At 33.9% G+C, this 27,800-nt stretch overlaps 3 protein-coding genes across 4 annotated transcripts; 1 reads left to right on the top strand and 2 right to left on the bottom strand.

Annotated features, from left to right (window-relative positions):
* LOC105170886 (magnesium transporter MRS2-11, chloroplastic) lies at nt 467–9,423 on the top strand. 2 transcript variants are annotated; one of them, XM_020696613.1, is made up of 14 exons: nt 467–1,136; nt 1,925–1,997; nt 2,352–2,422; nt 2,958–3,043; nt 3,132–3,222; nt 4,066–4,134; nt 4,551–4,631; nt 4,740–4,902; nt 5,013–5,058; nt 6,414–6,494; nt 7,499–7,581; nt 8,312–8,355; nt 8,461–8,567; nt 8,624–9,423. In XM_020696613.1, exons 1-13 carry the CDS (start codon nt 735–737, stop codon nt 8,554–8,556), a joined length of 1,386 nt encoding a protein of 461 aa, XP_020552272.1. In that variant the 5' UTR covers nt 467–734; the 3' UTR covers nt 8,557–8,567; nt 8,624–9,423. The 2 variants fall into 2 exon arrangements, with proteins under 2 accessions (XP_020552272.1, XP_011090112.2); XM_011091810.2 differs by having other exon boundaries at nt 469–1,136; nt 8,639–9,423.
* LOC105170773 (serine/threonine-protein kinase SRPK) lies at nt 10,259–14,163 on the bottom strand. The gene is made up of 4 exons (XM_011091681.2): nt 13,752–14,163; nt 12,173–13,147; nt 11,272–11,319; nt 10,259–11,108 (listed from the first exon to the last, which is right to left on the bottom strand). The coding sequence occupies exons 1-4, from the start codon at nt 13,971–13,973 to the stop codon at nt 10,701–10,703; spliced, it is 1,653 nt and encodes a 550-aa protein (XP_011089983.1). The 5' UTR covers nt 13,974–14,163; the 3' UTR covers nt 10,259–10,700.
* On the bottom strand, nt 22,746–24,273 carry LOC105170772 (agmatine coumaroyltransferase-2). Its single transcript, XM_011091679.2, has one exon. The coding sequence runs from the start codon at nt 24,220–24,222 to the stop codon at nt 22,912–22,914; it is 1,311 nt and encodes a 436-aa protein (XP_011089981.1). The 5' UTR covers nt 24,223–24,273; the 3' UTR covers nt 22,746–22,911.

Genomic DNA, 27,800 nt, shown 5'->3' with positions numbered 1-27,800 from the left:
CGCGCATTTTAATTATGTGCATAATTTGTTTTTACAATTTATTATAAATATTATCAAACTAATATATATATATTCAATGACATTATATTCGTTTATTAGAGTGAAAAAGTACATAATAATAGTTTGATTAAGAAAAAATCTATTCAATATATAATTGTAACAAATTTCATATGAGGACAGTGTAATTATTCATAAAAAAAAGAAATAAATTATTTCATGTGCTTCGTGAGTAATAGCTAGAACTTTATACTTAGTGAAACATATGAAATTCTAAATCAATCTTTTTAAAAGTAATTGACAACTTAAAATTAAATATTGAATTTCCAATGGAACAACAAAAAAACTAAAGAAAATAGTAAAATTTTTCTTATGATGTGACAAAATACCAGTTTGAATAATATTTAATTATATATAGTATAATAAAATAATAAGTAGAGAATGGAAGAGCCGTTTAACGGCAGTAACGGACAAAACGATCACAAACAAACGGTCCCGTTATGTTACTGCATGCAACAGGTGGAAGCCGCTTCGCCACAACAATCGACAGCCCATTCTCAGCCACCAGCCTCATCGTCCCTTTCTCTCTCTAAAACATCGCTCCACCTATACATACACATATACATACACCCCTCCACATGCGAATCCAGTTCGATTGGATTTTCTTCCCGTAATTGCAGTGTACGTTGATGTAGAGTGAGAATCTCACGCTCGCATGTAGTGCTCGCTGCTAAAAAATGGCGTCTTCTACTCCGATTTCATCACACTGTTCTCCGAATTTGTTGCAGTTGCCGCTTCACTCCCCGCAGTTTCGCTTGATTCTGGCCGGGATTTCTCTGTCGCGGGGGAAATGTGACTCTTCTCGCAAGTTGTTGTTGCAGCAGCAACAACGGAGTTGGGATCCACTGCGACCGGTGGCAGCTAAGGAAGTTGGCATCAAGTGTTTTGCGGAGCCGGCGGAGGAGACACGGAGTGTGGAGGGAGTTGTCTTGGATAAAGATGGGGATGATGGGGACAGCGATGACGTAACAGTCGAGGAGGTGATTGGTCAGGAGTTCTCCAATGGTTCTGCCGGTTCTCAGAGGATACCCGCCTCTGGGGATTCTCTCTCCCTTGGAATTCGCGAGCCTGTCTATGAGGTCTTTTTACTTAATTATTTATTCTTTTTTTGTTACTTTTCTCCTCTCTTCTTCTATGAGGTCTTTTTACTTAATTATTTATTCTTTTTTTGTTACTTTTCTCCTCTCTTCTTCTTCTTCTTCCTCTTCTTCCTTCCTCTTCTTTTTTTCTTTTTTCCTTCTGAATTTTGGTTTTTGAGCTTGACTATTGCTTCATTCGATATGGGTGATAATAATTTGTGATGATTTAACTCAAAGAAAAATATTGCGCCCATTAATGCATACATTTGTCTTGATAAAAATCTTATATAGTTTGTGGAAGCCTGGAGAAATGGTGGCAACTTCGTAATTGACAGATAAGAAATTCCTTAGGAGGTTCACTATTTTAGGAAGATGAAGAATATCATTGGAACTGAAAGAGTTTGATATCATGGGGGGACGCGGTTCCTAATTGACTAGATGTAGAATTAAGATGATGAGAACAAAAAAGGAGGAAATTGCTGGATACTTCTTGGTTGGAACTTACTGTAGTGCAAGCTGGACAGGTTTTTGCAGATGCTCTGTCCATTATATACACTGACAAGATTTTGGAACGAAGTCTTGTGAGCTGTGCTCAAGTCACTGATTTTCCTTTCGTTTTAACAAGGACAAACATTGTTAGGGATTTGGTTTTGGACATTAAATGTACCAGAGTAGTTGTTTCTTCAATCACTGGTAGTTGCTGTATCATTGAACTTTCAAATTATATGGAACAAATTTCTCTGCATGCATGTATGCATCTCTCATGATTATCCATTTTCCATCAACAGGTCGTCGAAGTAAGGTCTAATGGTATGGTATCTACAAGGAAAATAAATCGAAGACACTTGTTAAAATCGAGTGGTGAGTAGAATTTCTTAGACAGTCACCTAGCTTCTTTCACTTTCAAGTTTTGCAAAAGATCAATATGAGATTGACTAGCAATTTTGACCCAGATTACTTTTGTTCTGCAATTCCTGTTGGCAAACATTCTATTGATTATTTTTCTGGATTCATCTATATGTTATCCAACATCTTTAGTTCTTAATAAAATTGCCATTTGTCAAGAATTACTCATAAGCTCTTTTCTCTTGATAAATTCTGGGCCTTTTGTTTTTTTGGGTAAAATACCCACTTTTGTCTTGTTCTTTGTTGGTCCTTTTCTCTTGACTGTTTCATTTATTTTCATATTTCTTTTCTCTGGACATAATTTTACAGGTCTTCGACCTCGGGACGTTAGGAGCGTTGATCCATCACTGTGGTTAACCAACTCGATGCCTTCATTGCTGGTAGAGACAGTCAATTGCTTTCTGCTATTTTCCATATCCTGTACTTACTGCACAATTTGATTTGACTTCAGCCGCCCTTCATTGCTTGTACTTCCATGTCTTTGTTTCAATCTTCTTAGATTTAATCTATTGCATAAAACAAGATGCTTCGTTATTGCCTAAACCGTGTTATTTGAACGACAATCTTTCTCAAAAAGCAAATAATAGACCCCTTCTTAATTTTACTCTCTGTAACTACCTCATCAGAGAACTGGACTAACTAGTGTCTCCAAAAAGGCTCTGTTTTTCAATATCTTAACCTAATAATGCTCTACGGTTTCCGATTGTTAGGTAGTGAACTATATTGACTATAAAAAGCAGCAGCAGTTGTGGAACTGGTTGTTTCTCTACCCTTTCATGATATGTTGTTAACTTGGCATTAAGGACCATATTTAAAAAGGGTTTCATGTTGAATCACAAGAATGTTTGAATTCTGTACTCTTGCTAAATCTACTGGTTTTTGCTGATATAAGTTTGCATATTGAACTTTATCAAGGTACGTGAGTACGCAATTCTGCTGAATTTGGGTTCTCTACGGGCAATTGCAATGCAAGAACGTGTTTATATATTCAACTACAACCGGTATTAATCCGCCATCTACTATAAAGTTTTTGTTGTCAGTTGATGTTTTGTACACGGGTAACTAATATTTTATTATCGATTACAACAGTAAAGGTGGAAAAGCTTTCATTGATACATTGTTACCCCGCTTAAATCCAAAGCACATAAATGGAGGTCCCTCGATGCCATTTGTCCTTGAGGTTGGTTATCCAATAAAGTTTTGCTTTGGAATCATTTCATGAGTCATTAATTTGGTGCTTCATTTTTCACATTATTTGCCCTTCAATCTTTTCAAATAACTTTTTCTTTATGTGTTATTTTACTTTGATTTATCTGGGGTGAATGAATACCAGTCTGTGTTCATATAGATCGATATGATGTTGAAGAAACAGATATTCTGGACTGAGCTGAATGTCAACTCCATTTATACTATTGTCACTCAGATTTTAGTTCTTTTAACACAGAAGATGGTGTGCCTGCTGAGCTTTATCTATGTATTGTGTAAATTTTTAAGCTTGTGAAATCTTGGATATTACTTATTGGCTTAGTAGGATGGCCCTTGGGTCGACCAGTAGAGCTGTGAAAAATACTCAATAACAATGTAAGAAAAGTTGTAATTTTCAGAGTTTGCAATCATTAATAGCCATTTCTCACAAGATAAATTGACATTCATCATGATGGATAAGTCTTTCCTACGATTCTTTTGTGTCTTATGTTACATTCATGTGCTAGTCTAAGCAAACAAGCATTCAATTATAGATTCGTTACTCAGAAATTTGTGCTGTCATCTAATTTAGCGCAACAACAACTAAGACTTGGTTTACCATTCTTAGTGAAGACTTTTGCAAAGAGCATGAGAAGGCTACACTTAGTCGTGAAGTATTGTTGTTCATTTTGTTTGTAGGGTCACATATACACTTATAAAGTGATCAGCAGTATGAAGCCTACAGCTTGGTGCTATATCCTTTCCTTCACATGTAGTTGAACTTTAAAGGTATGAATTGTTCAAAGAGCCTAACAGGAAGACATTTGAAAATTTTCAGGTGGTTGAGGCTGCGCTACATTCTCGAATACAACGTTTGGAGCGGAGATTAATGGATTTAGAACCACGTGTGAGTATGAGAACATAGTGAGTGTATTTTTTTTTGACATTTTGTGCCCCTTGCCAAGTTTCTTGTGTGGGTTTATGTAGGGTTATCTTACTTTCAGTTATCTTATACTAATTCATAGAAAAGGTGGGGCCATGAGGGTTGGATTGGTCATCTGTGCATTGCTGTTTGTGTTCTGAAACTGTCCACTAATTTTCTCATTTTGCACTTTGTTAATTGAAGTAACTGCAGAAGTGAAAATTTGTTCTGCATTATATTTTATAGTTAAGTTTCTTTAGTTTGTATATATGTTTGCATGTATTTTAACAGTATATGGAAGGTAACTGTATGTTTCTTGTCTTTATATGCAAAAAGCAGACTCTAAGCTTAAATTCGCTCCTGCTTTTTTTTTATTAGTTAGTAAGCTACTCTCATTGCAGGTGCAAGCTTTACTTGAGGTTCTTCCTAACCGATTGACCGCTGATATATTGGAGGAACTTCGAATTAGCAAGCAGACATTGGTATATAGTTTTGTCCCCTTTCTTTATTAGCTATCTTGACATGCAGCCAATCAATCATTAACTCATAAGTAACTACTCACGTATTTATATTTGTATGATTGACAAAAGGTTGAATTGGGTTCACGGGCCGGGGCTCTTAAACAAATGCTGCTTGATATCCTTGAGGACACTCATGAAATACGGCGAATTTGTATTATGGGGAGAAACTGCACTCTTATGAAAAATGATGAGGTGGAATGTTCAGTTCCCTTGGAAAAGGAGATAGCCGAGGGTAAGTCATGCAAAGGTCGCTTCATTCTCGAGTGAATCACATTGGAAGTCAAGCACATCCCCTGTGATCGAATAAATCTAGTTCTGACAATTGGTACTTGTGTTTCTCAGAAGAGGAGGAAGAAATTGAAATGCTTTTGGAAAATTACCTCCAGAGGTAATCTGGCAACATCATCATTCATTGCAAACGATTATATCCATGGTGGCTACTATTGCATTGTGTTTTATCATAAGAATCATATCTGGAAGTATGAGGGAAGCAACAATAGCTCCAGTTTGTCAGACAAACCTGCCCCCACACTTTTTCATGATTTTATTGAAACAAAAAGATTATCAGAACAATTATATATCACTCTCACATTTAAGTTCCACAGAAGATCTCATGCGTTTAGGTTTTCTTACTGAATGCTGAATATATCTTGCTGCGTGTATAAATATTTTCTTACTTCCTGAATCAAATAATAGCTGGGGTTTTTGTCTCACTAGCGATTAATATGTGCTATTTACTTTCTCTTCTCATTTCGCTACTCAGTGTTTTCTCATTTTGGATTGAGTTGGTAACCTCTTACTTCAGCTTGTAATCTAGAGCGACAGAAAGTTCTCTCTGCCTGTCTCTGAATCGATTTTGAATGTTTTTTAACAGTGATATCAATACAGTGTGAGCTCTTTAGTTCTTTGAGATTGGGTACATACCTTGATTAACTGCCAAGTATACTTCATTTGAACCTGGCATGGTCAGTAATTGCATTTTAATTGGAACTCAAACTTCTGCAGAATCCCAAACCTCAGCTCAATCGCCTTCAGAGAGTGGCAAACTATTTTTTGTCAACAAGAAACATGTCACTAGACTGATCTAGTTTGCTGTTTTGGTGGAATAGGTTATGACTGTATTGGTGTCAGTCATCCTTTTCCATCTCTTGTTATCTGCATGTTTTGATAGTGTAGGCACTCTTCTCATATATGCTACATTAACGATTGAGCAAGCTCACAAATAGTCTGGAAACATAGGAAATTCAGGAGAATGGCAGGGGCCAAGTATATCATTTTACACTGGCGCTTAATTCAAACTTCTCATTCTCTTTTTTAGTGTTGTAACTCATCATCTAGAAGTGGCGTGCATGAGCATCAGATTGATTTACTGATGATCAAAATACTCTTATTTCAATCCTTATAGCTAATCTTTTTCATGCACAAAGGAGAAAATAAAACCTCTGCTCTCTTTGACCAAAAAACCTTTTTGGTGTCCTTTTGTCCTGACTTATGTGGTGCCTTAGCCTTATTCTGCTAGCGAACCTTTGTGTACTGTATTTTCTAATTAAGCTACAAATATTGAAATTTCTGAAGAGTGTTCATAGTGTAATTCCCGTAGTTGTCCCATTGAGATTACAGTCTGGTCTTTTATTGATGATCTGGTTTCTATTTATGTAGCATGTTAAGGAGCTAATAACTAAATGATGTCTACTGTCTGTTGATCTAATTTTGTCACTATGTCACTACTTCCATCTACGGCAGATGTGAATCTTGTCATGGTCAAGCAGAGAGGCTTCTTGATTCAGCAAAAGAGATGGAAGATTCAATTGCTGTTAACCTCAGGTTTGTTATTTGCTATTACTTCTAGTTTTCTACTTTTTTGTCAATTTATTATGCTCAAGTAACAATCAATTGATCAATCAATTAAAGGAAAATCAACTCGACAAGGTATTACCTGGTCAAGATTAGACTGTGGCCTAAACCTTGACTGGTATATAAAACAAAACATATGGGCTAAAATTTAAACTTTAGATCCTGTGTAAGGTCTGCTTTCTTTCGTTTTGGAAATCAGTGTAATTGCCTGAAAAAGCCTAAATCTCAAATTCAGCCTCATATGTCAGACTATTCTCAAAATTAAAGGCCTCATATGACTCTCCTCGGCTCAGTTCATTTGAAAGTAGTAGGCTTAATGCATTGAGCACAAGAACCTTCTGCTGAGCAATTTGCTTCAATTTGGAGGAAACTCTGATATCAGGAATCAATGTCTCCACAGTTTCTTTCATTTCCAGTTACCTAACATAAATTGACAAAATACTAGTGACTAAATATTGGAACATTCTGTGAGAATTCAAGTGAAAACGATTCAGCCCCGTGAAACATTTTCCAACCTTCTGGCAGCTACCAATATGTCCATCATCAATTTAGGAGTTTATATCTGGTTTTTCCATGATTTTGTGAAGAATTTAGGAGTAGAGTAATCTGTAAGTTGCAGAAGCAATTCTATTGAATGAACTAATAAGGTATAAAAGCAATCAGGCTAATGTAGAAACTAGGAGAAACTATGTTTGTTAAGTAAGTACATGAAGCACCTAGCTTCTAAACGAAGTCAATCAAGTGAACATGCGGAATGCATTTTCTTCTTAAATTGACAATAAAAACATGATTCATTGAGGATATGCATAAGCTTCATATAGATGTGCAGTTACTTAGTAGTCCATACTTTTTCTGCGTTGCTATAGAAATAAAATTGGTATTGCTTGGTTAATTTCTTAGCAAAGCCATACCAATTTCTGTTACCATATTATTAGCATTTGCTATCATAACATTACATCATTTTGTCTTATCAGCTCCCGGAGGCTAGAGGTGAGTAGAGTGGAACTTCTTCTTCAGGTCGGGACATTTTGTGTAGGAGTTGGCGCACTAATTGCAGGTATTTAACTGAAAATGACAATGAAAGACCTATTTTGACTACTTTTACATTGGCATCTCTACTTTCAAGCGTTTTTGGTACTTCTCATGTGCATTTTTTAATAATACGCGAAAAATGGTCTTCTTTCATTTGTTTATGTTTTCCCTTGAGACATGTTTTCTGCCAGAAGTTTGTCTAAAAGGAAAAACTGGCGACATCCCTTCATATGTGTAAATCTTAGAAACCTAGATGAGTATGAAAGTTACACTTAAATTATCATGTTAGTCCTTCTATTCAGTAATATCAGACTTTCATGCTTTACTACTTGATATGATCTGATATTTGCTATTTATGTATAGAAGGAAATTATACTTTAAGCATGTTCTACAATTGGAAAGGGTGTTAGGTATCTAAAAGTAGGCACTTCTTTACATAACTAGAAGAACATACAGAGCCCGATGGACAAGTGGTCATGTTTGTTCTTCAACTGGTGCATGCCTACATCATCAGTACCAACGTAATACGTTTGAGCTCAGTTCATTTTCTTTCAAGAGAAATGTGGTCTCAGATGTCATGAGCAACTGACAAGATTTCTTTTAGTTTTATTTATCCGCTTGAGGGTTTGTAAGAAGTACACGGAAATTGTCCTGATGTGTCATTGTCGTTATATCAGATATTTACATGTAAACTTGAATTTTGTGATACCGCTCTAGTAGTTAAGCTCATACTAAGATTCACAAGAACTTGACAGGTATATTTGGCATGAACTTGAGGTCATATCTTGAGGAAAATCTGGTATGCCCCTTTTTGATCTCCATTATTTTAATTATAATTTTCTTATATAGGTCTTGCATCTGCATTCTAATTTTTCCAATTTCATCTGGTTAATTCCTTCTGCAGTTTGCCTTTTGGGGAACAACAGCAGGAAATTTTGTTGGTGCTGTCCTTGGATTTTTTCTGATGTATGCCTACCTCAGGAAAAGGAAAATTTTATGAGCACATAGCATGTAAGTACCAACACTTCTTTTTCAACTTGTAACACCATAAACTTTTAATTTAACAGATAGTTGTTGCGCAGTTTAACACATTTAGGAAGCTCCAGATACTGTCGTTGGAGGATGAACACCAGATATCACTAGTATATCTTTATATCTTTTTGGGAAGTCCATGGTTCCTCGTTCCATAGGAGACATGAAATCATCATTGTGGTTGACCTGCTGGCTGCATTCAGCAACAAACAATTGGAAGTATCTGCAAGATAATTGTGTAAAGCCATTAGTGAAAGAGCATCACCTAGTTCATGGTTGTAAATGAAACTGATGCAGGTATTGCAGTCATTCATCTCTACTCTTTGCGCAAGATCAGAGTCCACTTGTGTGCTTGCCAAATTGCTTTCCGTTACCAGAGGTTAGAAGCAGGCCATTGACCCTATGTAGGTAAGATGCTGGTGCTCGTGATGCCTCTTGGAAATTTTTTTGTACAATGATCAACGAAAATTGGACCAGTGGAGATTTTTCTGGAAGCAGATAATTTATTGCGTTAGATGAGTGCTTTGCAGTTGCAGTGCCATCTCGAATTGACTGAATTTTGGGAGCATCAGCGGAAGATGCACGACACTGTAAAACTGAATGTGACTTGGAATACCAACATAGCTGAATTGTATCCATGCGAGTCTTCAAGCATTTATTGTCAATATTGTTTGATGAGACGTTCGCATTATTGAGTATATTCCCTGTACTTTAAGTCATTCGTGCTGCAGTTTCCAATTGCTCTAAATTCTGTTAACCACATCCGATATGATCAATCATTTTTTCTTGCCTTTCAGAAGCTGGGTGCTAATAAATTCCTCTTTTTCCAACATTATCACATGTCTTCCTCCAAACTCCAAGCAGTACTCATTTACGTTTTCTTCCTCCTCGCATTTGCTCGTAAGGCGTTAGGTCGCTTGGCTTCTAGCACATCGTATACCCTTGTGCTGGCAAGAAACACTTGCTATGCCCACATGCAACATGTGCTGCTTCATTTGCAATTCTGCACTGATTTTTTCCTGAATTAGAAAAGAACAAAAATTTGCCGAGCAATCATAAAAAGACACTGCTTTAACATAATCTAGGCAATTTGCATTGAATTCTATATTCGAAGTTCCGATTGGATCTATTCATTAAAAGGGATCGATTCGATATAGTTTTTATGTACCCATAGGTACTATATTGGATTTCAATCAAATTTCGAATCAATTTGTATTGATTGATTATCTCCATTATGTAAATTGATTGACTATCTTTATGCTGTTGCTAGCAAATACCACTAATTTTGTCCACCACAATTGCGAAAGAATTAAAGCTAGAGATTTCGATCATTACTCACTACCCGAAAAACAAGTTGTATATGCAATTTAAATTTCGGGTCTCTCCGTTTCTTCTTATGAACATCAAAGGTCAAATCCTAACGCACATAATTTCGGTGTACAACACTACAATGCGATACAGCATACTACATCCACTAGCACCACCATATTGCCATGGATGCCAACCCCATTCAACATGTGTGCGAACGGGATTGTGCTCTTCCAATTTAGATCCCTTTAAGCACATAGAGTGATAACAAATACACATGGAAAACATTTTAGAGAGAGAAAACAATTACAGGCAACTATGCATGACAATATGCCGAAGAGTTTCTTCTGGGAAGTTGGAGCTGTGAGCAAATTAAGGTTCCATTATATCAACATCAAGGTCCGCACAGAGGGACCAATGAACAACAAACCAAATATCAAATGTACAATTAAGGTCAAACAAATCATATGAAAGCACTACTTATGAGGAAAAGTTCTGATACACATTCCTCTGGAATGAAGACAAAAAAACAAAACATTTTACAGAAATACATCAACACAATCTTTTCATATCAAGGACAAGCAACATTAACTCATGCTACTGGCTGGTAAGTCAAGTGCGGTTACGTGTTAGGATTATATAGTTTACCCCGTTCTCATTCTCTTGCTTGAAGTAGGTCATCCCAAAGAATTGAAAACAGCATCCTCCTCTTACTCAGAAGGTAGGAGAAAATAGCAGTTCAAACAAGCTTCGCTCAAGTCCAAATGTGTCAAACAATAGTCGAAGAGAGTAACAGATCAGAATCTATGATTGCTTTAGAGGGCTTGATAAAGATTTAGAATCTTTGCCAGATTTTGCTGTTCCATCAATAGCCATGTTACCCACTCTGACCTCCATTGCCTCTCTCTCATCCTTCTCACTCTGCTTGTCGGAAGTACCATTTTCCACGAGTTGAGACATAGAAGGGGCCAGTTGGCAAGGGCCTCCACTGATCCATGGATGATTAAGGCACTGGCCTGCTGTCAGCCTTTTCTCAGGTACAAAATCTAGTATCTGTACAAGGAAATCTGCCATCTCATTCGCGTCTTGTTCACGGAATTCGTATTTTTCCACAAGCACCTTATTAAGAGGCCAAAATCTTAATCTTCTAATATGTCTCAGATCTCCGAATCTATTGAAGAATTCTCGTGAATAACGCCCGCCCAAGGCAACCTGCAGTTTTTATGTCAAGCAGGAAAGAATACTTCTAGAGTAAATATTAAGGGCAACAAGATTCAGAAAATTGACTGCACAAAAAAGTTCAACTCTAAGTTTTGGTCGAATTTGGGTCAGTGGTGAGCTGATTAGCTACTTGATAGCCATAGTGTTTTCTCACCTTGCGTGGCATCATTCCAAGAAGCTCCATCATCAGGGCCAAGTGATCCTACAATTAAAAGGCAAGATAATGTATAACCATCAGGTACAAATTAGGATCATGAATTTTTAGATGCTTGAAATAGAAATCGAACACATCAAGTTAGCACAAGGATTAAATAAGAGAAAGAAAGAGCAGGGTTTCAGAGACTGTCTAACAGTAGAACTACTAGCCAATAATAAAGCTAATACATAATACAAAATCCAAGCTTAAAATCAAATAACAGAAATAATAACAAAATGAATGTAACATGTCTAGTCAGTAAAGCTGATTTTGATAACTGCATCAGAATCACTCAAGTTACGAACAAGAGGGAGAAGATCTAACAAAGATATGGGAAACTGTAAAGAGGGAACAAGTGGAACAAAAAAGAAACATACGAATTTCATTATTCTGTTCAGCCAAAACTGATAAGGATCGGTTAAGATAATACATCTGATTGCCACATCTGTAACATCTGCATGGTAACATTTTGCTGTGACTAATCTACACAACTAAAAACCAACAAGTGATCTATAGAGGACATCATGTACTTGATTATTGGGCATTGTTATACATAGGTTAACATAATTGTCATATTAGTTAACTTAAAAACTAAGCCTATTCCGAGTTCCAATGTCCCTTCTAGTAAGATTCATGTGGAGAAGTCAACTTCATTCTGCCTATATGGAAGTACCACTCAAATGAAGCACATAACTGGCTCATAAAAGATCAGTCTACTTCAATTTATATAATCATTCTTGCCATGGGAACATACAAGATTATAACTTGACTGCCAACTAGTCAGGCTTGCACAACCAAATCCATTCAAAAAAGTTTAGATACATGATCTTAACAAGCCAAATTATGTAATAAAGTGTACCTCATCACGATCATAATTTTCGCCGCTATGTGGATCAAAAAGAACATCGCCAGTGGCAAGCTCAAAGCAAATGCAAGCAAGCGACCACATATCAGCTGATGTTGAGTACTTAGATCCCAAAATAACCTCTGGACATCTATACTGCCTTGTCTGTATATCACTTGTAAACTGCTTATAAGTCCAACAGGCATTTCCAAAATCAACTAACTTGCACTTCAGCTCAACCTCAGCCAGGAGCTTCTGCCTTGCTGACCGGCTGCCCCTCTTATTGCCCTTAGTTCCAGTACATGCATCTTTTGCTCCATCGTTTGCTGCTTCAGCAACTGAAGCATTCGTTTGATTTTCAGCAGACTCTCCGTTGGATTTATCATCCTGATGAGAATCCTCAGGAGCACTTGCCTCATTATCTGGATCAGCTGCATCAGACACTTCATCCCCAGCACACATCCGAGCTGCTCGCTTAGCCTTTCTTCTGATTTTCTTTTTCTGGTTCTTAGTCAGGTCATTATATGGACCTTTAACATCTTTAGAAGTCTCCAAATCAGATATAATCTTACTTTTATTGGAGGAGAGGATAAGAGGTGCACTAGACTTTCTAGGATCTTTAGATGGATCTATCATCGAAAGCAACAATATGTTCTCTGGCTTCAAGTCTGTGTGTATGATTGATAGTTGCCGATGCAAATAATCCAATCCTACTAAAATGTGGAAGCAGATTTCTTTGACCATGTGAAGAGGAACACCTCTGTAGTCTGAATACTTAATTAGTGTCAAAAGATTGTCACCCAGGAATTCAAAAACCATACAGACATGCTGCCCATTTGGCCCTGAATGCTTAAAGTTATCCAAGAGTTTCACAACACATTTCTTGTCTTCTGGATCGCCCTCAGCAATCTGCTTTAAGATAGTGATCTCATCCATTGCTGCTTCGGTGTAGTGTTGTGCACTCTTTTGAACTTTCAGAGCTACATACATCTATAATCAGATTCAAAACAAAGGAAAAGAAATTATTCTGCTGTCAGTTACGGGCTGTTACCAACTTAGCAAGCTATGAACGATAATAATATATTTCACACAGATGTTTTACTTCCCACTTCCGTTCCTCTCTCTCTAAGAGAGCATGGGAGGGCGTGTGTGTGGATAAATGTTTCTTCCCTTCAATTATTTTTGTTAGACAACAGTAGAAAGCTTATGACAAGGGAGAAACAATTCTGCAAAACTTTTTTCTTTTCTTTTCACACACAAGACTAAAATGGCAGAACGATTAACAGCATAACTCTTGTCTACATGAAAACTTTAATAACGACAAACACAGACGCAAAATTTTCCTTCTCTTTTTGCACAAGAAAAGGAAAATTGCAAAAATTCAGATACAACAAATGCAAAATCTTCAGGTAAATTGTAACTTCCGGAAGCACCCAACTCTGTTAGGTGAACTTTCTGAGTTGAAAGAAACACCCGCAAGCGGGGGCAAAAAAATTAACCAAACATAAATAATAAATACATCGACTCCAGAAGCGTGAAAAACTGAAAGCATGTATAAAAAAAGGAATGGAGAAGCACAAATAGCGAAAAGTACAGATTTTTGAGTGTCCCAAGCTAGCCAGACGGTGGAGAAGTGGCCCCAACCAAGCTTGCTCTGAACAACATATCTTCCATGCTTGAAGGTGTCACCGATCCGTACGGCGTGATACCCACCCCGCCTATAGTCCTCCGTCCCCTCATCCTCGGAAGTGTAGTCGCTAGTATCACTCCGATCGTCGCCGTTCCTATCCGCCGCCACCGCCTCAACCTCCGCCATGGATGAATCAAGAGCACCGGAAATCCGATACTTTTCTGAACAGTTAAACGAGATCGCTGAGGAGAATGAGCTCGAAGAAATGTCAGCCTTAGACTTCTGCCTGTACAGTCTGTAACAGTGCTAGAGAGAGAAGAGAGAGGTTAGGGTTTTATTTTCTTAAAAAATAATAAATAATAATAATAATTTGAGTGGAGAAGAGGAGTGATTTCTTTTTTATTTTTTATTTTCTTTTTACTTGGCATTCCATTTCTGGACGATGATCTATTTAAATTCTTTTTTTAAGAGGGAGAAAAATAGATAAAGGATAGTTACATTTCACCCCATTAACTAAGTAATAATTCTCATTAGGTCCTTTGTACTAATTATTGTATCATTCACCCTCTTGCTGGCCCAAGCACTCAACAGGTTGAAGTATTACCAGTTTAATTAACTCAGTTTCTGCCCCCTGCTAAGAGAGCAATTTTGTGCCATCAATGTCATCAACGTAGATCTTCATGGAAGTTCCTATAAAGTCCTTGAACATCTTGTTCACTAATTTTTGATACATAATACTTGTATTTTTAAGCCAAAAAACATTACATTATAACAATAAATATCATTTTCAGTAACAAACAAGGTCTTATCCCTACTATGAAGATCTGTGGTATTCTTGGTATACATACATCATACTGAACAGGGCATATCCTGTAGTGGAGTCCAACATATCTATTCGAGGTAGTGATTATGGATATTTCAGGCATGTTTTGTTCAAATCAGTGAAGTTCGTGCACATCTACCACTTTCCTGATGCTTTCGGCATGATTATCATGTTCTATAACCATTCGGTATATTGCACCTCTACCACGTAATCGATTTCTAGTAGTTTATTCACCTCTTTTTCAATGATCTTGTTCCGTTTGATCCCTAAGGACATCTTTTTCTACAGCACTGGTTTGACTTTGTGGGTCCACATTGAGTCAGTGTACGATCACTTGCGGATCTATGCCTTAAAAATCTATCGGATTCCACGCAAACATGTAAGTGTTTTTCCTCAAAAATTCGATAGTCAATGTTTTTTAACTCAGAGGTCATTCCCTACCTGATTTTTGTTGTCTTATTGGGATCCCTTGTATCAATTCGATCGTTTTATGCTCTTCCACTGGTTCTACCTGTTCAGGTTCCAATTTTTTGAACTCCTCAACCTCATCTTCTTTCACTCTGCTCCAACTTTCCTTTTTGTTCTTGCTTCGTCGAGCTAGCTCTTTTTCAGAGATAAATTATAGCATCTCCTCGCTTCTTTCTGGTCGCAACTAACTTCCGTAACTCCATTCTTTGTTGGAAATTTTATTTTTAGATGATAAGTAGACACCATAGCTTGAAACAAACTTAACCCTAGTCACCCTAAAGCCATGTTGTAAGCAAATGGTGTATCTACCAACGTTCTTATTTTTGGTTACTTCCCAATCGAAACATGGAGGTTAATTGTTCCTAATAGTGTTACCTAGGGGTAGCAAAAATGGGATAAGACCCATGGGTTCAACCCAATCCAATTAGTTTTGGGTTGGTTATATTTTAAAATATGTTAATATGAATTGAAGCTAAATAAAATTATATTTTATATGGGTTGAAAATAGATTTAATATGAGTTAATAGTAGGCATAATATCGATCTTAATGAGTTCAACCCATAAATTAAAATAAAAATAATTAAAAGAACCCATAATTTTATGTTTCTTCATACACACACACACACACACACACACTCATCTCTCTCTCATACACACAAACAAGCTCACAACTCCTCATGTTTCATACACATACGCACTCTCACATCTTTCTCTCACACATTCAACACTATTTCTCCACACACACACAAAAACACGCACAACTCCTCTTTCTTCATATACACACACTCTCATATCTCTCTCTTTATCGCACAACCCTCTTTCTCTCACACACGTATATGAAAATTGCTCTCAACTAATATAGAGAATTTGATTGCACGGCTTTGTGTTCATTCAAGATGAATTCAAAATGTTATAAATTATTTTGATAAAATGCAGTATTTTGTTTTAGTAGATTTTTTACGTTATGATTTAGCAAATGAATCTAAATACATGATTATTAGACAGAAATGATGTGTAATACAAGTTTAGTCATATTACATTGCAAGTAGTAATTACATTTTTCAATAGTTCAAATATTGTCCTTTTTTTTTCATTGTGAATTTTAAAATATTTAGATTCAAATTAATAAAATGGTTTATACTAACCTGACCCAACCCAATTGCAACCCAACCATTTTGACCCGTTCATTTTGACTCATTTTAAACCGACCTATTTTGAACTCGAACAATTTAGACCCAACCCAAACCTGGTCCAACCTACCCATTTGTCACCCCTAGTGTTACCTTACTCCCTCCAAATCCTACCAGGGGTGGTCTAACTGGCTGCAAATAGGTGCCACCTAAATCTATTATCCTTAGCACCTGCATGAACAAAATGTCAACTGAGCTACCATTATCCACAAGTACTTTGTGAAATGCATAGTTTCCAATATCAATCCTAATCACCATTGGATCATTCTGTGATCCGACTTCTGGGTTCAAGTCCTTCAACCCGAATGTGATCTCTTTTCCTTGCTTGACACTAAATACTTTCTTCCCTCTTTTGTCTATTCTGGGTAACTATGTCCCCTTGCATTTTCAATTCATTTATCTATAGCCCCAACCTTTCTATTTGCCGACTTACATCATCCACTTCTACCTTTGAAATGCCTGACTCACGTCTTCCACCTTTTCCATTGGATCCCGCATTTGACAGTTCTATCTCTTGACATTTCTTAGGCCCCTATCTGCTGGTCATCTCTCTTGGGTCTTCTTCAATTTCTTTTTCTTTAAATAATTGCATTTTCATAGTGTTACGTGCCACCGGCGTGACTATTCTTCTTTCGTATTGGACGATAACCTTCTTATTAGCTTCATCTATCACGCTTTGTAGATCACTTTGCGATAATTGAAAAATATAAAAAAAAATAATATAATGGTTACTTTCATAATTAGAATAGTAAGACAAATCTCAATGGAACAAACACAAAAGTTATGATCAACAATTGATATTATGGGTTTAAGTCTTAGTAAGATGTGTATTTATCCACTTGCTATAATAACATTTTTTATTTATTTATCTAATTTAAACATAGTAATTGCTCGAATCAATTTTTAAATTAAAATATATTAAATTATATAATAATATAAAAAAAATAGTTGACATTGTGATGTGTGCACGGAAATGAATTTAAAATACTACATGTTTGAATTTGTTGAGATTCGTGATTTAAATTAAAGGCAAATTTGAAGTGAAATGATTTGGGGGAAAAAGTGAAGGGAAAGCGTGGGAAGATGTGTCATCGGGAACTCATTGTGAGGTATTGGACTAATTCTTGACTTCACTACTCCAATTCCCTATCTTTGTGCTATTATCTCAAATCTATAAGTATCCAACATTTATAATTTGCAATTGGCCTCACAACTCATATTAATATCAGAACCGCCTCTGAACTTCTTCATAATATCAAAAAGTACCGGAACGTGGGCTGTGGATTGTGATGGTTTTATACCAAAAGTTTCATTCAATTTGACATCTGTTATAGTTCATAAAACACGAATTACCAATTATATAATTATTTTTAAAAATGAAATAACTGAAATTACTTTAGTTCGATTAATTTAGCACCTCGTCAGGTGAGTTGTTTTGCTTGAAAATTTTGAATAATGTAAGTTTTAATTAAAAAGTCTCAAATTCAAACATGTTTTCAATTCAATGAAGTGGGCCCAGAATATATGTGAAAGCCCACTTAGCCAGAAAGCCCAGCTCAACTTCTGAGACGTCTTCAATTATCATCCTGGAAAAAAATAAAAAATCATCTATCTTTTTTTATTATTTTCTAAATAGATTGAGAAAAATACGTAATCGATGCTTAGTTATCAAATTATTTGAATTTATTGACTCGAATGTACTTTTATTTACTGAAGATATTATTATAGCTTGCATCAAGACGAACAACTTTATTAGTATTCGGCCTATAAAGAGTTTATGGGCCTCTGGTCAAATTTATGACCATCAATATCTTTTGTTTGCCACATTTATTAGACAATTTTTAACTAATCTTATAACTAATAACGCCCAAATATATATATATATATATATATATATATTTTGAAAAGTTTATGATTATCATATTCTCATATATATATATATAATAAATAAATAAATATATGCAATGTTTAAGTGAATAGCACCAAACATCATATTCAATTTCAAAAACTAAAATTCAAAACCCACATCAATACTCATCAAAATACAAACCGAGTCAAGTCAGAATTAAGTTTAATTTGAATTTATTGTCATTCCTCATACAAATTTAATAAATATTACATTTTACATTTCACACACATATATATGAAATTCAATTAATTTGTATATTTAAAAAATATTTTACATATATAATATAAAATAAAGAATAAATATAACACAAAGTTATAGGATAAAAGGTAAGTTACATACACACCCCATGAAATTAGTTTTAATAATACAAACATCCGTTGCTTTTTAAAAAATTACAACTACATCCTTAGGAGGATGTTTGTTCAAGTTTTTGTCTTGATAGGTATTAATTATAATTTTATGGGATGTAATTCTAATTCTGCAAAATATGGAGTCTGTTTTATGTAATTAAAGATAAATTTGGAGATGATTTATCGAATAATAAAATATAGAGGTTGCTGCAACTCACCAAGAAGTAGAAGTAGCAGTGAAGTTTGTTTGTTTCAATGGCAGTACACCAAAATTGCTCCACCCAACTACCTAAATTTGGAAAATGGCATTTGGGTGGTTGAGCGTAGCGACGCAAATGACTGACGTCTCAGCATTTATCCACATCGTTGAATTTGACACAACTGCATCACTTTTTCTTGATTCAGGAAACGATTGTCCCAAATGGAATTTGCATCTAGGTAGAGCAAGACGACAGAGTAGATATGTCCGTCCCAAAAGTGATTTGACTTCAATTCTGGATTTGCATGTCTTGTGTGCTTTCACATTATGACATTATTATGGTAATTTGTCTGAATATTGGCTTAAAAAACCGTTAATCAACGAGGCTTTGTGAAGCGGTAAGAGTGAGCCTCACAATCATGAGCTACTGTCCACCACTTTATTATTTCTTAGGATAATTACACAATTCTTTGATGAAGTTTTGCGTAATTGCATGTAAGTTCTCTATGATTTGAAAAATTATATATAATATTCTTATTATTGTCTCTGTCTAACAAATTGATACCTCAATTAATAAAAATTCACCGAATTTACTGATATTAACAAAATAAATAAATATCCATATTTACTCTCGATTGATTTAATACCAACTTATTATAAATTTGACAAATTTTTTTGATCGAACTACTCTTATAACAATAAATATACCTCATCTAAATCATGAGCATATAAAAATGTTTAAAAGTATTAGCTTTCGTACACTTTAAATTGTATGGAAAATTAAGTTATACATAAAGAGTGAGCAAGTATGTTTTCTTTTTTTTTTTTTTTTTAAATAAAGGACGATTATATTTGATTTTAGGACATATAATGTATAGAAACTAATTAACACAAAGCTTACTGAAAATGATTATGATAAAAAATAAATTGATTTTGGAATAGAAATATTTGAAATAAGAGAAAAAAATATTAAATAAAAATAAATAATTATTTTTAAAAAAAAATAGTTTATACTATTTGTAAATAATGGGGGATATATGGAAGTTAGTGAGTAGAAAAAAAAAAGACATAGCAAAAATAAGGAAGACAACAAAGAGGTTATCTCCCTTAATATATGGTATACTAGTCGTTGTGGCATGTTTTTTCTACGTGTATATAATAATCATACTGTAAAATATATTATGAATAACAGTAAAATATACAAATCAATACATTACACTAAAAAAAATTAATTTTTTAATTAATATTTAAAAAGTATAAATTAGTTATCTTATAATTGGGATTAATTATATTCTGTCATTCAAATTATGTTCGTTTTTACACTTTGCCATCTAAACTTATTTTTTGTGTCAATTTATCATCTAAATTTTACAAAATATGTAGTTTGCCATATAAGACGTTGAATCAACAAGAACAGGTGATATGATAAAGTGCAAATTTTACAAAATTGAGATGATAAATTAATATAAAAAAAATTAGATGACAAAATAAAAAAATAGACATAATTTAAAAAAACAAAATATAGTTTACCCTAATAATTGTCAAACCCATTACCAATAATCTAATAATTAACTGAAATAACCATAAAATAGATAATGTTAACAAATTTGGACACTAGCAATAATATTTTCACTAGATAAGATTGAACTAGATTCGTCACAAGTCATTGTCGGGGTCAAACGCAAAGGTTCTAACCCGACCAAACACAATATCATTAGGCCTAATCCAAAGTCATGCCGACAAAAATAAAAATTTACTTATTGAATTAATGGGTTCAATGTAATTTATTTTCCTATGAAATTGTGAATAAATAAATTATTTTCCTACCAAAAAATAATAAAAATTTATTTCACAGGGAATTAAATTATTTTATTTTAAAAAATACAGTGGGTAAATTGCTGTATTTTTAAAAGCACATGGAGATAATTTTTTTTTTTTTTTATCATAGAAGATAATTTACTTATTTAGAATATCAAAAGGGCTGTTTTCATTTTTCTCTTGAATTAATTATGGGCAATGTAATGATTATTAAATTGCCTAGTTTAAATATTGCTACCAACTCAAATTTAAATCTAATGGTGAAATTTGACAGTTGCTAATTATTTAATTTAATTCTTCTGTTGAGTGATAGGTAAACTAAAATGATCATACCAAAACATTTATTTATTTATTAGTTTTTATTTTGTATTTATATGTCATATTTTAATGGCAAAAGTTTAAAGTCTCCGCGCGATTCGTTAGGTTGGAAATCAAAATACACTAATTAAATATTTTATTTTCAGAAAATCTTCTGATTACTTAATTTTTAATTTATGTCCGAAAGTAGATCATCGGAGTCTTCCCTTAATGAAATCACTGAAATATTAGATCGATGAGCTGTTTGAGGCGGTCGGTTTTGTGGGATTATGATGGAATTAAATATAAAGAAAAAAAGGGAAGTATATTTAGTTCCATTCTTAAAAAACATGCACTTTCTCTGAAAGGTGTGTACGTAAGACGTGACGAAAATCATTTTAGGAACAATTCAATAATTCCAACATAAAAATTTTTTACGAGAGGTTTTGTATTCGAATTTTAAATATATACGTATGTGTTAAATGTGTAAGTGTGAAAAAAAAAAAAAAAAACCAAAAGAAAAGAAACATGACGAAAATTAAAAGGGTTGAATGTTTTCAAGATTTAACCGAGAAAAATTGAGAAACTCAAGTTTAATTATATATGACGCGATTAAAAAAATCGGCTCAGGGAAAATAGTAATCGTATCCTAATCAGACAATCTGGATTCATTTCGAACAGCCTCAACTATATCTGCTTATTGTTTGTTTGTTTGATCTTATGATTGAGCATGTTAAATTTGTGTTTTGAGTGTAAATATATATGTTTGGCCATTTTCTCAATAATGGATTTGAGATTAAATTCAATCAAAATTACATCTCGACTGTGATTATTTTTTATCTGATTAACTATCACTAGAAAGAAATTTACTATTCCCTGTACTTTAATTGCTATGGTCTAAAATTATGGTAAATGACTATTATGAACATGGTTAAATAAAATCGATTAAAAAATGATCTTATTCACTATGACAAAACATTCGCCACGACAAATATTCTACCCATCCTCACAAAAACCATAACCAATAAACATTTCGTGGTCCTTACTAATAACTATTTATTACAACTATTTTTTTTAACTATGACAATTAATCAGGACTAAATATTACATTTCTTCTAGTACATTGTGTAATTGTAAGTATTTCTTAAGTTAACCTTAAAAATGAGGTTAGTTATGGAATTTAGCTATAATATTCATTTATATAACTAATTATGAAATTATAATCCAAATACCATAATCACTTTTCTTTAATCAATTATCTTAATAAATGATCTTTTAATCAATTATACAATTACCGGACCAAACTGGACGTTCGTTAGTCTTCTGCTCTCAAAATTGGCCCTTAATTTAAGTCATGTTATGGGGGTACTTATTCATTGAAATAATGCATTTATGATGGTTAATAAAAAAAATGTATTTATATTTAATTAATAATTACTATTTTTTTAGTACAAAAATAAAAAACAACTATAAAAATAGAACAACAATTCATATATTGATGGAATTAAAATTTTATAATTATGGGATCTTAATTTTTTAAATAAAATTAAACCTCATTGACGATCGTGACTGATCATAAACATGCAATTACGTGGTAAAATTGAAAGCAAAGTAGAAATAGTCAGCCTAGCTAACGTGATAAAGACTAATTAATATAAATTGAGTGATGGCACTAACATCCCGGAAAATTAAGGTGGCCATGCATGATTGTTAGCCAAATGATTATCAAAGAATAAACCTAGGCCACCAAATATTCGTTTGATTTTCTTGATCATGCACGAGATCTTACTTCCCCGGATACAGGACATGCCTGCAGAATTCCTAATATTTTATTCCGGTTACATGTTGGCCATTAGAGAGAAAGAAGAACAAAGTACAAATTAAAATAACCTAATTAATTTCGTATCAATCTTTTTCCTTTATATTTGTAATAGTGCAAGTTACAAGAAGCAGGTACGAAGATTTATTATTGTATACGATGGAAAATTTCAATTACTGTATGAACTAGCTTAAAAACCCCATAAATTTTTTATATATGTAAATAGATAAAATTAATTTTGGATGTGCATTCTAGTCTAGAGAATAGCAAATCTGTTTGAAGGTTGTCAAATTTTCTTGAAATAGAGGGACAAAAACGTCGATGCTTCCATCTCCTGTGAAAGATGGTAGAAGAAATATCATTCCCTCTGTTGGGGAGAAGGAAGGCATGAAAATGTATGGACCTCCACATCCAAAATCTAGGTCGTAGAATGGGAACCGTAGCCAGCTATCGACCTCCAAATTTGGCCACAGTATTGACTCTTTTGTGTCCGCCACTGCATTTGGGACAAGATCTTCCTTCTTCACCTTATGATTGGCAAAATCGATGAATGATTTGAAATAGTTGTCATTCACCTTCATGACGGCCTCGTGCAAAAGTTTGGCTGCGTATGGAAGAGGTTCGCTTAAAAGGTCATTTACTTTAGCTCTTGCAAATGCCCATAGGACCAAATTGCCAAAATACTCATTTGGCACCCTAGGATTCAACCGATAACGACCATCTACCGATATTCTCACTTGGGTCGTCTCAAGACCATTTAAGCCACGCGCCTTAGTTATAGCTCTCCATAGATGAGCCACAAGGCTCTCAAAGGTGCTGAAGGGCTTGTTGGTTCTATTCATTGCAGAAGCCTTAGACTTGAGCTTGGAAAGGAACTCCTTGGAGTAATGAACTTTGTGGGCCACAATATCCTCCACACTATTATCAATTAGAGGATATATTTTTTTGAGGTTCTTGGTTATGTATTCTACCCCTCTATGCTCAAATTCAAATTTGGGAGGGTTTCGAGGGGAGAATATTGTACGATCACGGAATGGTAGTGGATTGACATCAAGCCCTCGACAAGCCTGGCCCCATGCAACCAGGAAGCTGCTCGTTCCATGTCCATCTGCCACAAGGTGGTGGGCGGTGAACCCCACAACCATCGAGCCACATGAGAATCTCGTGACTTGAACTTGAACGAGCTCCACCACGCCTTCCAAGCTAGGGTGGAGGTTCAGTAAAGATACTGAAGGTCGAAAATGCACTGTTTCGTTGAGGGGACGATCAACTGACGCTTCCACAAATCTAACACCCTCGTCATTAAGAAGAATGATAGGCTCCCCATTGCCATCTCTGCCGAGCTTCCCAGCCCACTCACGGTAAGCAGTCAACGCCTTTCTGAGCCCTAATTCAATGGTTGCATTTGGTGGTGTTGGAGGGTTATAGGCATAAATAACAGCTACATGTTGATCATAAGTAGTCTTATCAAAGACCGACAAAGGGGTGTAATCTGTGGTGGAAGGGGGGTGACCTTCATAGAAAGGCTTAACAAGCTTAGAGCTTCCTATTTTCACTTTCATGGTTTGCTTGTACTTAACTTGGACAATAAGGAAATCACAACACAACTTGGATTGAGGTTTCTAATTGGAGGCCATATTAGGGGTATATATACTAGTTCACAATGCACAATATACATTCTTTATATCTTAACTGCAATTTTCTATCAACTACCCCATTTCTAGCTACATTTTCCCAACATATTAAAACATTTCCCCAAATATAGATAATCAATTAATGGATGTCCAAAAGTCACCCCATGTCTTGGTTCTTTGGGCACAGCTGTTGTCCCGGGGTTTGGTAAGAGCTTTTTTCATATTTTTCTATAATGTTTTGACTTGTGAGCAAATAATGTCAAGTAAACATATATATTTGGCAACGATTCAGGCTCTATTTGGACGTGGCAACTGGATTAGGTGAAGATGTGGAAAAACTAACAAATATATGATGAACATTGTTTGAAATTTGAAGTTTGGCTACGGGTTTACGGCTCCGGCTTGGGCTTTGGATGAATCAAATGATTGGGACAGGGGCGATAAAAATGTATTTATAGTGTTTGAATTTGTGGTTTGAGTGTTTTGTTTTGTATTTCGAAGATAGAGAGAAAAAAATAGAGATAAATAAGTGTAGGATGAAAATAGATGATATGTTTGGATTTGTGTTTTGAGATAATTTAAAATATTTTAGAATAAGTGGTGTAGGTTTGATGTGGGGATCTGAGAGACAAAAATCATTGTTCATTGTAAAATCATATCTTTTTATATATAAATATGTATATATATAAATATTGTATGTTTAATGTTGTATTTTTTTAGACAAAAATCACGATTTATTGTCAAATCATGTCTCTTTTATATTATATAAGTGTATATATATATTATATATAGAAAATTGAAAAATAAAAAAAAACACATAGATAAGGTGTAAAAACACAAAATCAAACATTGAGTGTATTTATCTTGTCTTGAAAAATGCGAAAACATAAAACCAAAAAAACAGTAATTGTGTAGTGTTTTTCTGTGGGCTGTACACTTGTTTGCCACATCTACTTCTCATTTATGGTAATTTGAAGAAGAATTGTAAACTTTTGAACTGAAGAAAAATGAAAATCCATAAAGATTTTTCTAATTAATTATTTAAACTGTCAAGTGATTTGATGCAGAGCTTTTGATTGTGATAATTTATTAGACATCGATAATTTAATGTAATAAATTGTATAATTAGTGGTTTTTCTTTTTGGGAAGAGTTGCGACATAGATTCTTACTTTTGAGACAAACTGGAGAATTATGAGGATCGTCGTGCCGGGCCACTTAATGGGTTTATTATTATTCTTTTGCGTACACTCTGAATCATTTAAAATTATTTGAGATCGATGCTCAATGTATAAATACAATGTACCATTATTAAGTCGTGTTTTCTTTTTGTTACAATTATAACTTTTAAAACTTTAATTCTGATGCATATGTTGCTATCCATAATTAATGATGAAAATATTATATTTAAATTAATTAAAAAAGTATATATGTGTGAAGTTGTTAATATAGCATATTAGTGCGGTGCGCGTATAACACAATATGACGACAATAAAAAAATTTTGACTGTATATTGGTATTGTCAATATTCTTTTTCTTCTGAGGAAGTATCGTCAATAATTCACCAGTATAAATACGTCCCTATTTCACTATTAATAGTAATATTTTTTTGATAAAATTAAAATTATTGTAGCTATATATATGTAGTTAGTGACAATTTTGAGATTATCAATAATTTCATTGTTAGAAGTGTTATATATATCATTGTAGCAATAATTACTAATGACTATTTAGTACTACAATTCAATCATATAACAAAATCACTAACAAATTAATATTATTCCATTTGTTCCAAATTATTAAGTTCACATTAGCCAATTAATTTGACCATTTTCTAAATGTAATACTAAGTAACTTAAATAGTCAAGTTTTTTCTCAATCCAATTGAATAATGAGCAAATCTTAAAATTTATAACTTTATAAGTTCGCTAAAAAGATTCAAGAATTTAATTTTATACTGCAGTAAATAGAGCATATATATTATCAATGCTAAATTAAGGAGGATCGAAGGCCTCACAACCAAGAAATTATGAGTTCAAATCCTACGATGTGAGTATATATATATACATACACACGCTTTCATTATAGTATCTTGTTTCTTTGTTTATTTTAAATATCGATATATTGTATTAGTATTTGAATTTAAAAGTAATAAATAATAAAGTAAAAAATTGAATCTTGTTAATAAAATATATTACATTAAGAATGACGTGATGTTATCATTAAGACATGATCATCCACGGGTTAACATAAGAAAATTAAAGACCGACTTAAGCAGATATTATTAGTTGTAATCTGGACCAATTGCATAGTCACAGTACAATGTGTCCACGTTAATTATAAGAGCTAATTGTGAATTTAATTGGTTTCGACGAGCATTTTATTTTAGGATTTCATAAATTACTACATACTAAATATCTACCAATACACGTTAGGTAAACATTCATACGTAATTTATTATCTTCGACACGGGTGCTAAACATTTTTAAAATATTATTTTAGCAAACAAAGTTCATGAAATTAATCACGGGCTTGCCTAATTCTTTCCAAAACTAGATCTCAGAAATAAGAAATACTTACTAACATAGTAATTTCTTGTATACGAGGTTAAATCTTCTCATGCGTTACAAGAATATAATATTAATCATAGTTAATTGTCATGGTTAAAAATTAATAGTTGTAGTAAAAAAATATTGACCACAATAATAGAACGATTATTGATCGTGGTTTTTGTAAGTGTGGATAATACAATTATCTTTGATAAAAGTCATGACAAATATTTTTGGGACATGACAAAAATAGTTTTTATAGTGAAATAAGTTAAGTTTTTGCATTGATTTTATTGACTATGAAGTCAATAAAATTGTAAGCAATAGTAATTTTTTTTTCCGAGTGACATAAGATTTTGTGGTCTCATTTTATTTGCTCTTGATATTTATTCAATTATTTATAAAGTGGTTGCTCTATCAAGTAATGACCGTTTTGAATTAAGTAGCCTTTTAGGCAAAATTACAAAATTAGTCCCATAAGTATAGGGAGTGGCAAAATTAGTACTAGATATAATTTCGAGACTGGCAATTTTAGTCTTATAAATTTTGATTTTGTGGCAATTTTGGTCGTTTCGACCAAAATTGCTCGCCGGACAAATTGGAATTTAGGGTTCCAGTGGCCAAGTGGTCCCAACTTAAAAACCCGACATCTCATGTGACTGATGACGTGACATGAGAGGGAAAAGATGTTCTATTCCAACTTTTTTCATCCAAATATAAGAATATCTCTCTCTCTCTCTCCTCATCTCTCCAAATGAAGTTAAAGGTGAAAAAAGAAAGCTGAAAATATCTTCAATATCGGCCGGCAATAACTCCATCATAATAAACTGCTTTTGTGGCATTAGGACTACATTGACAACCTTTTGAACCAATGACAATCCTATGAAAAATTAATATAGAGTGATAGTTCAAGAAAAAAAACAAAAAATAGTCATAGAGAAACTGTATTACTTTATTCT

Source organism: Sesamum indicum, linkage group LG9, assembly GCF_000512975.1.
Source record: "Sesamum indicum cultivar Zhongzhi No. 13 linkage group LG9, S_indicum_v1.0, whole genome shotgun sequence".
In the NCBI taxonomy this organism is placed as follows: Eukaryota; Viridiplantae; Streptophyta; class Magnoliopsida; order Lamiales; family Pedaliaceae; genus Sesamum; species Sesamum indicum.
The sequence above is the reverse complement of the archived record's forward strand: the minus strand, read 5'-3'. Positions and strand labels throughout refer to the sequence as shown.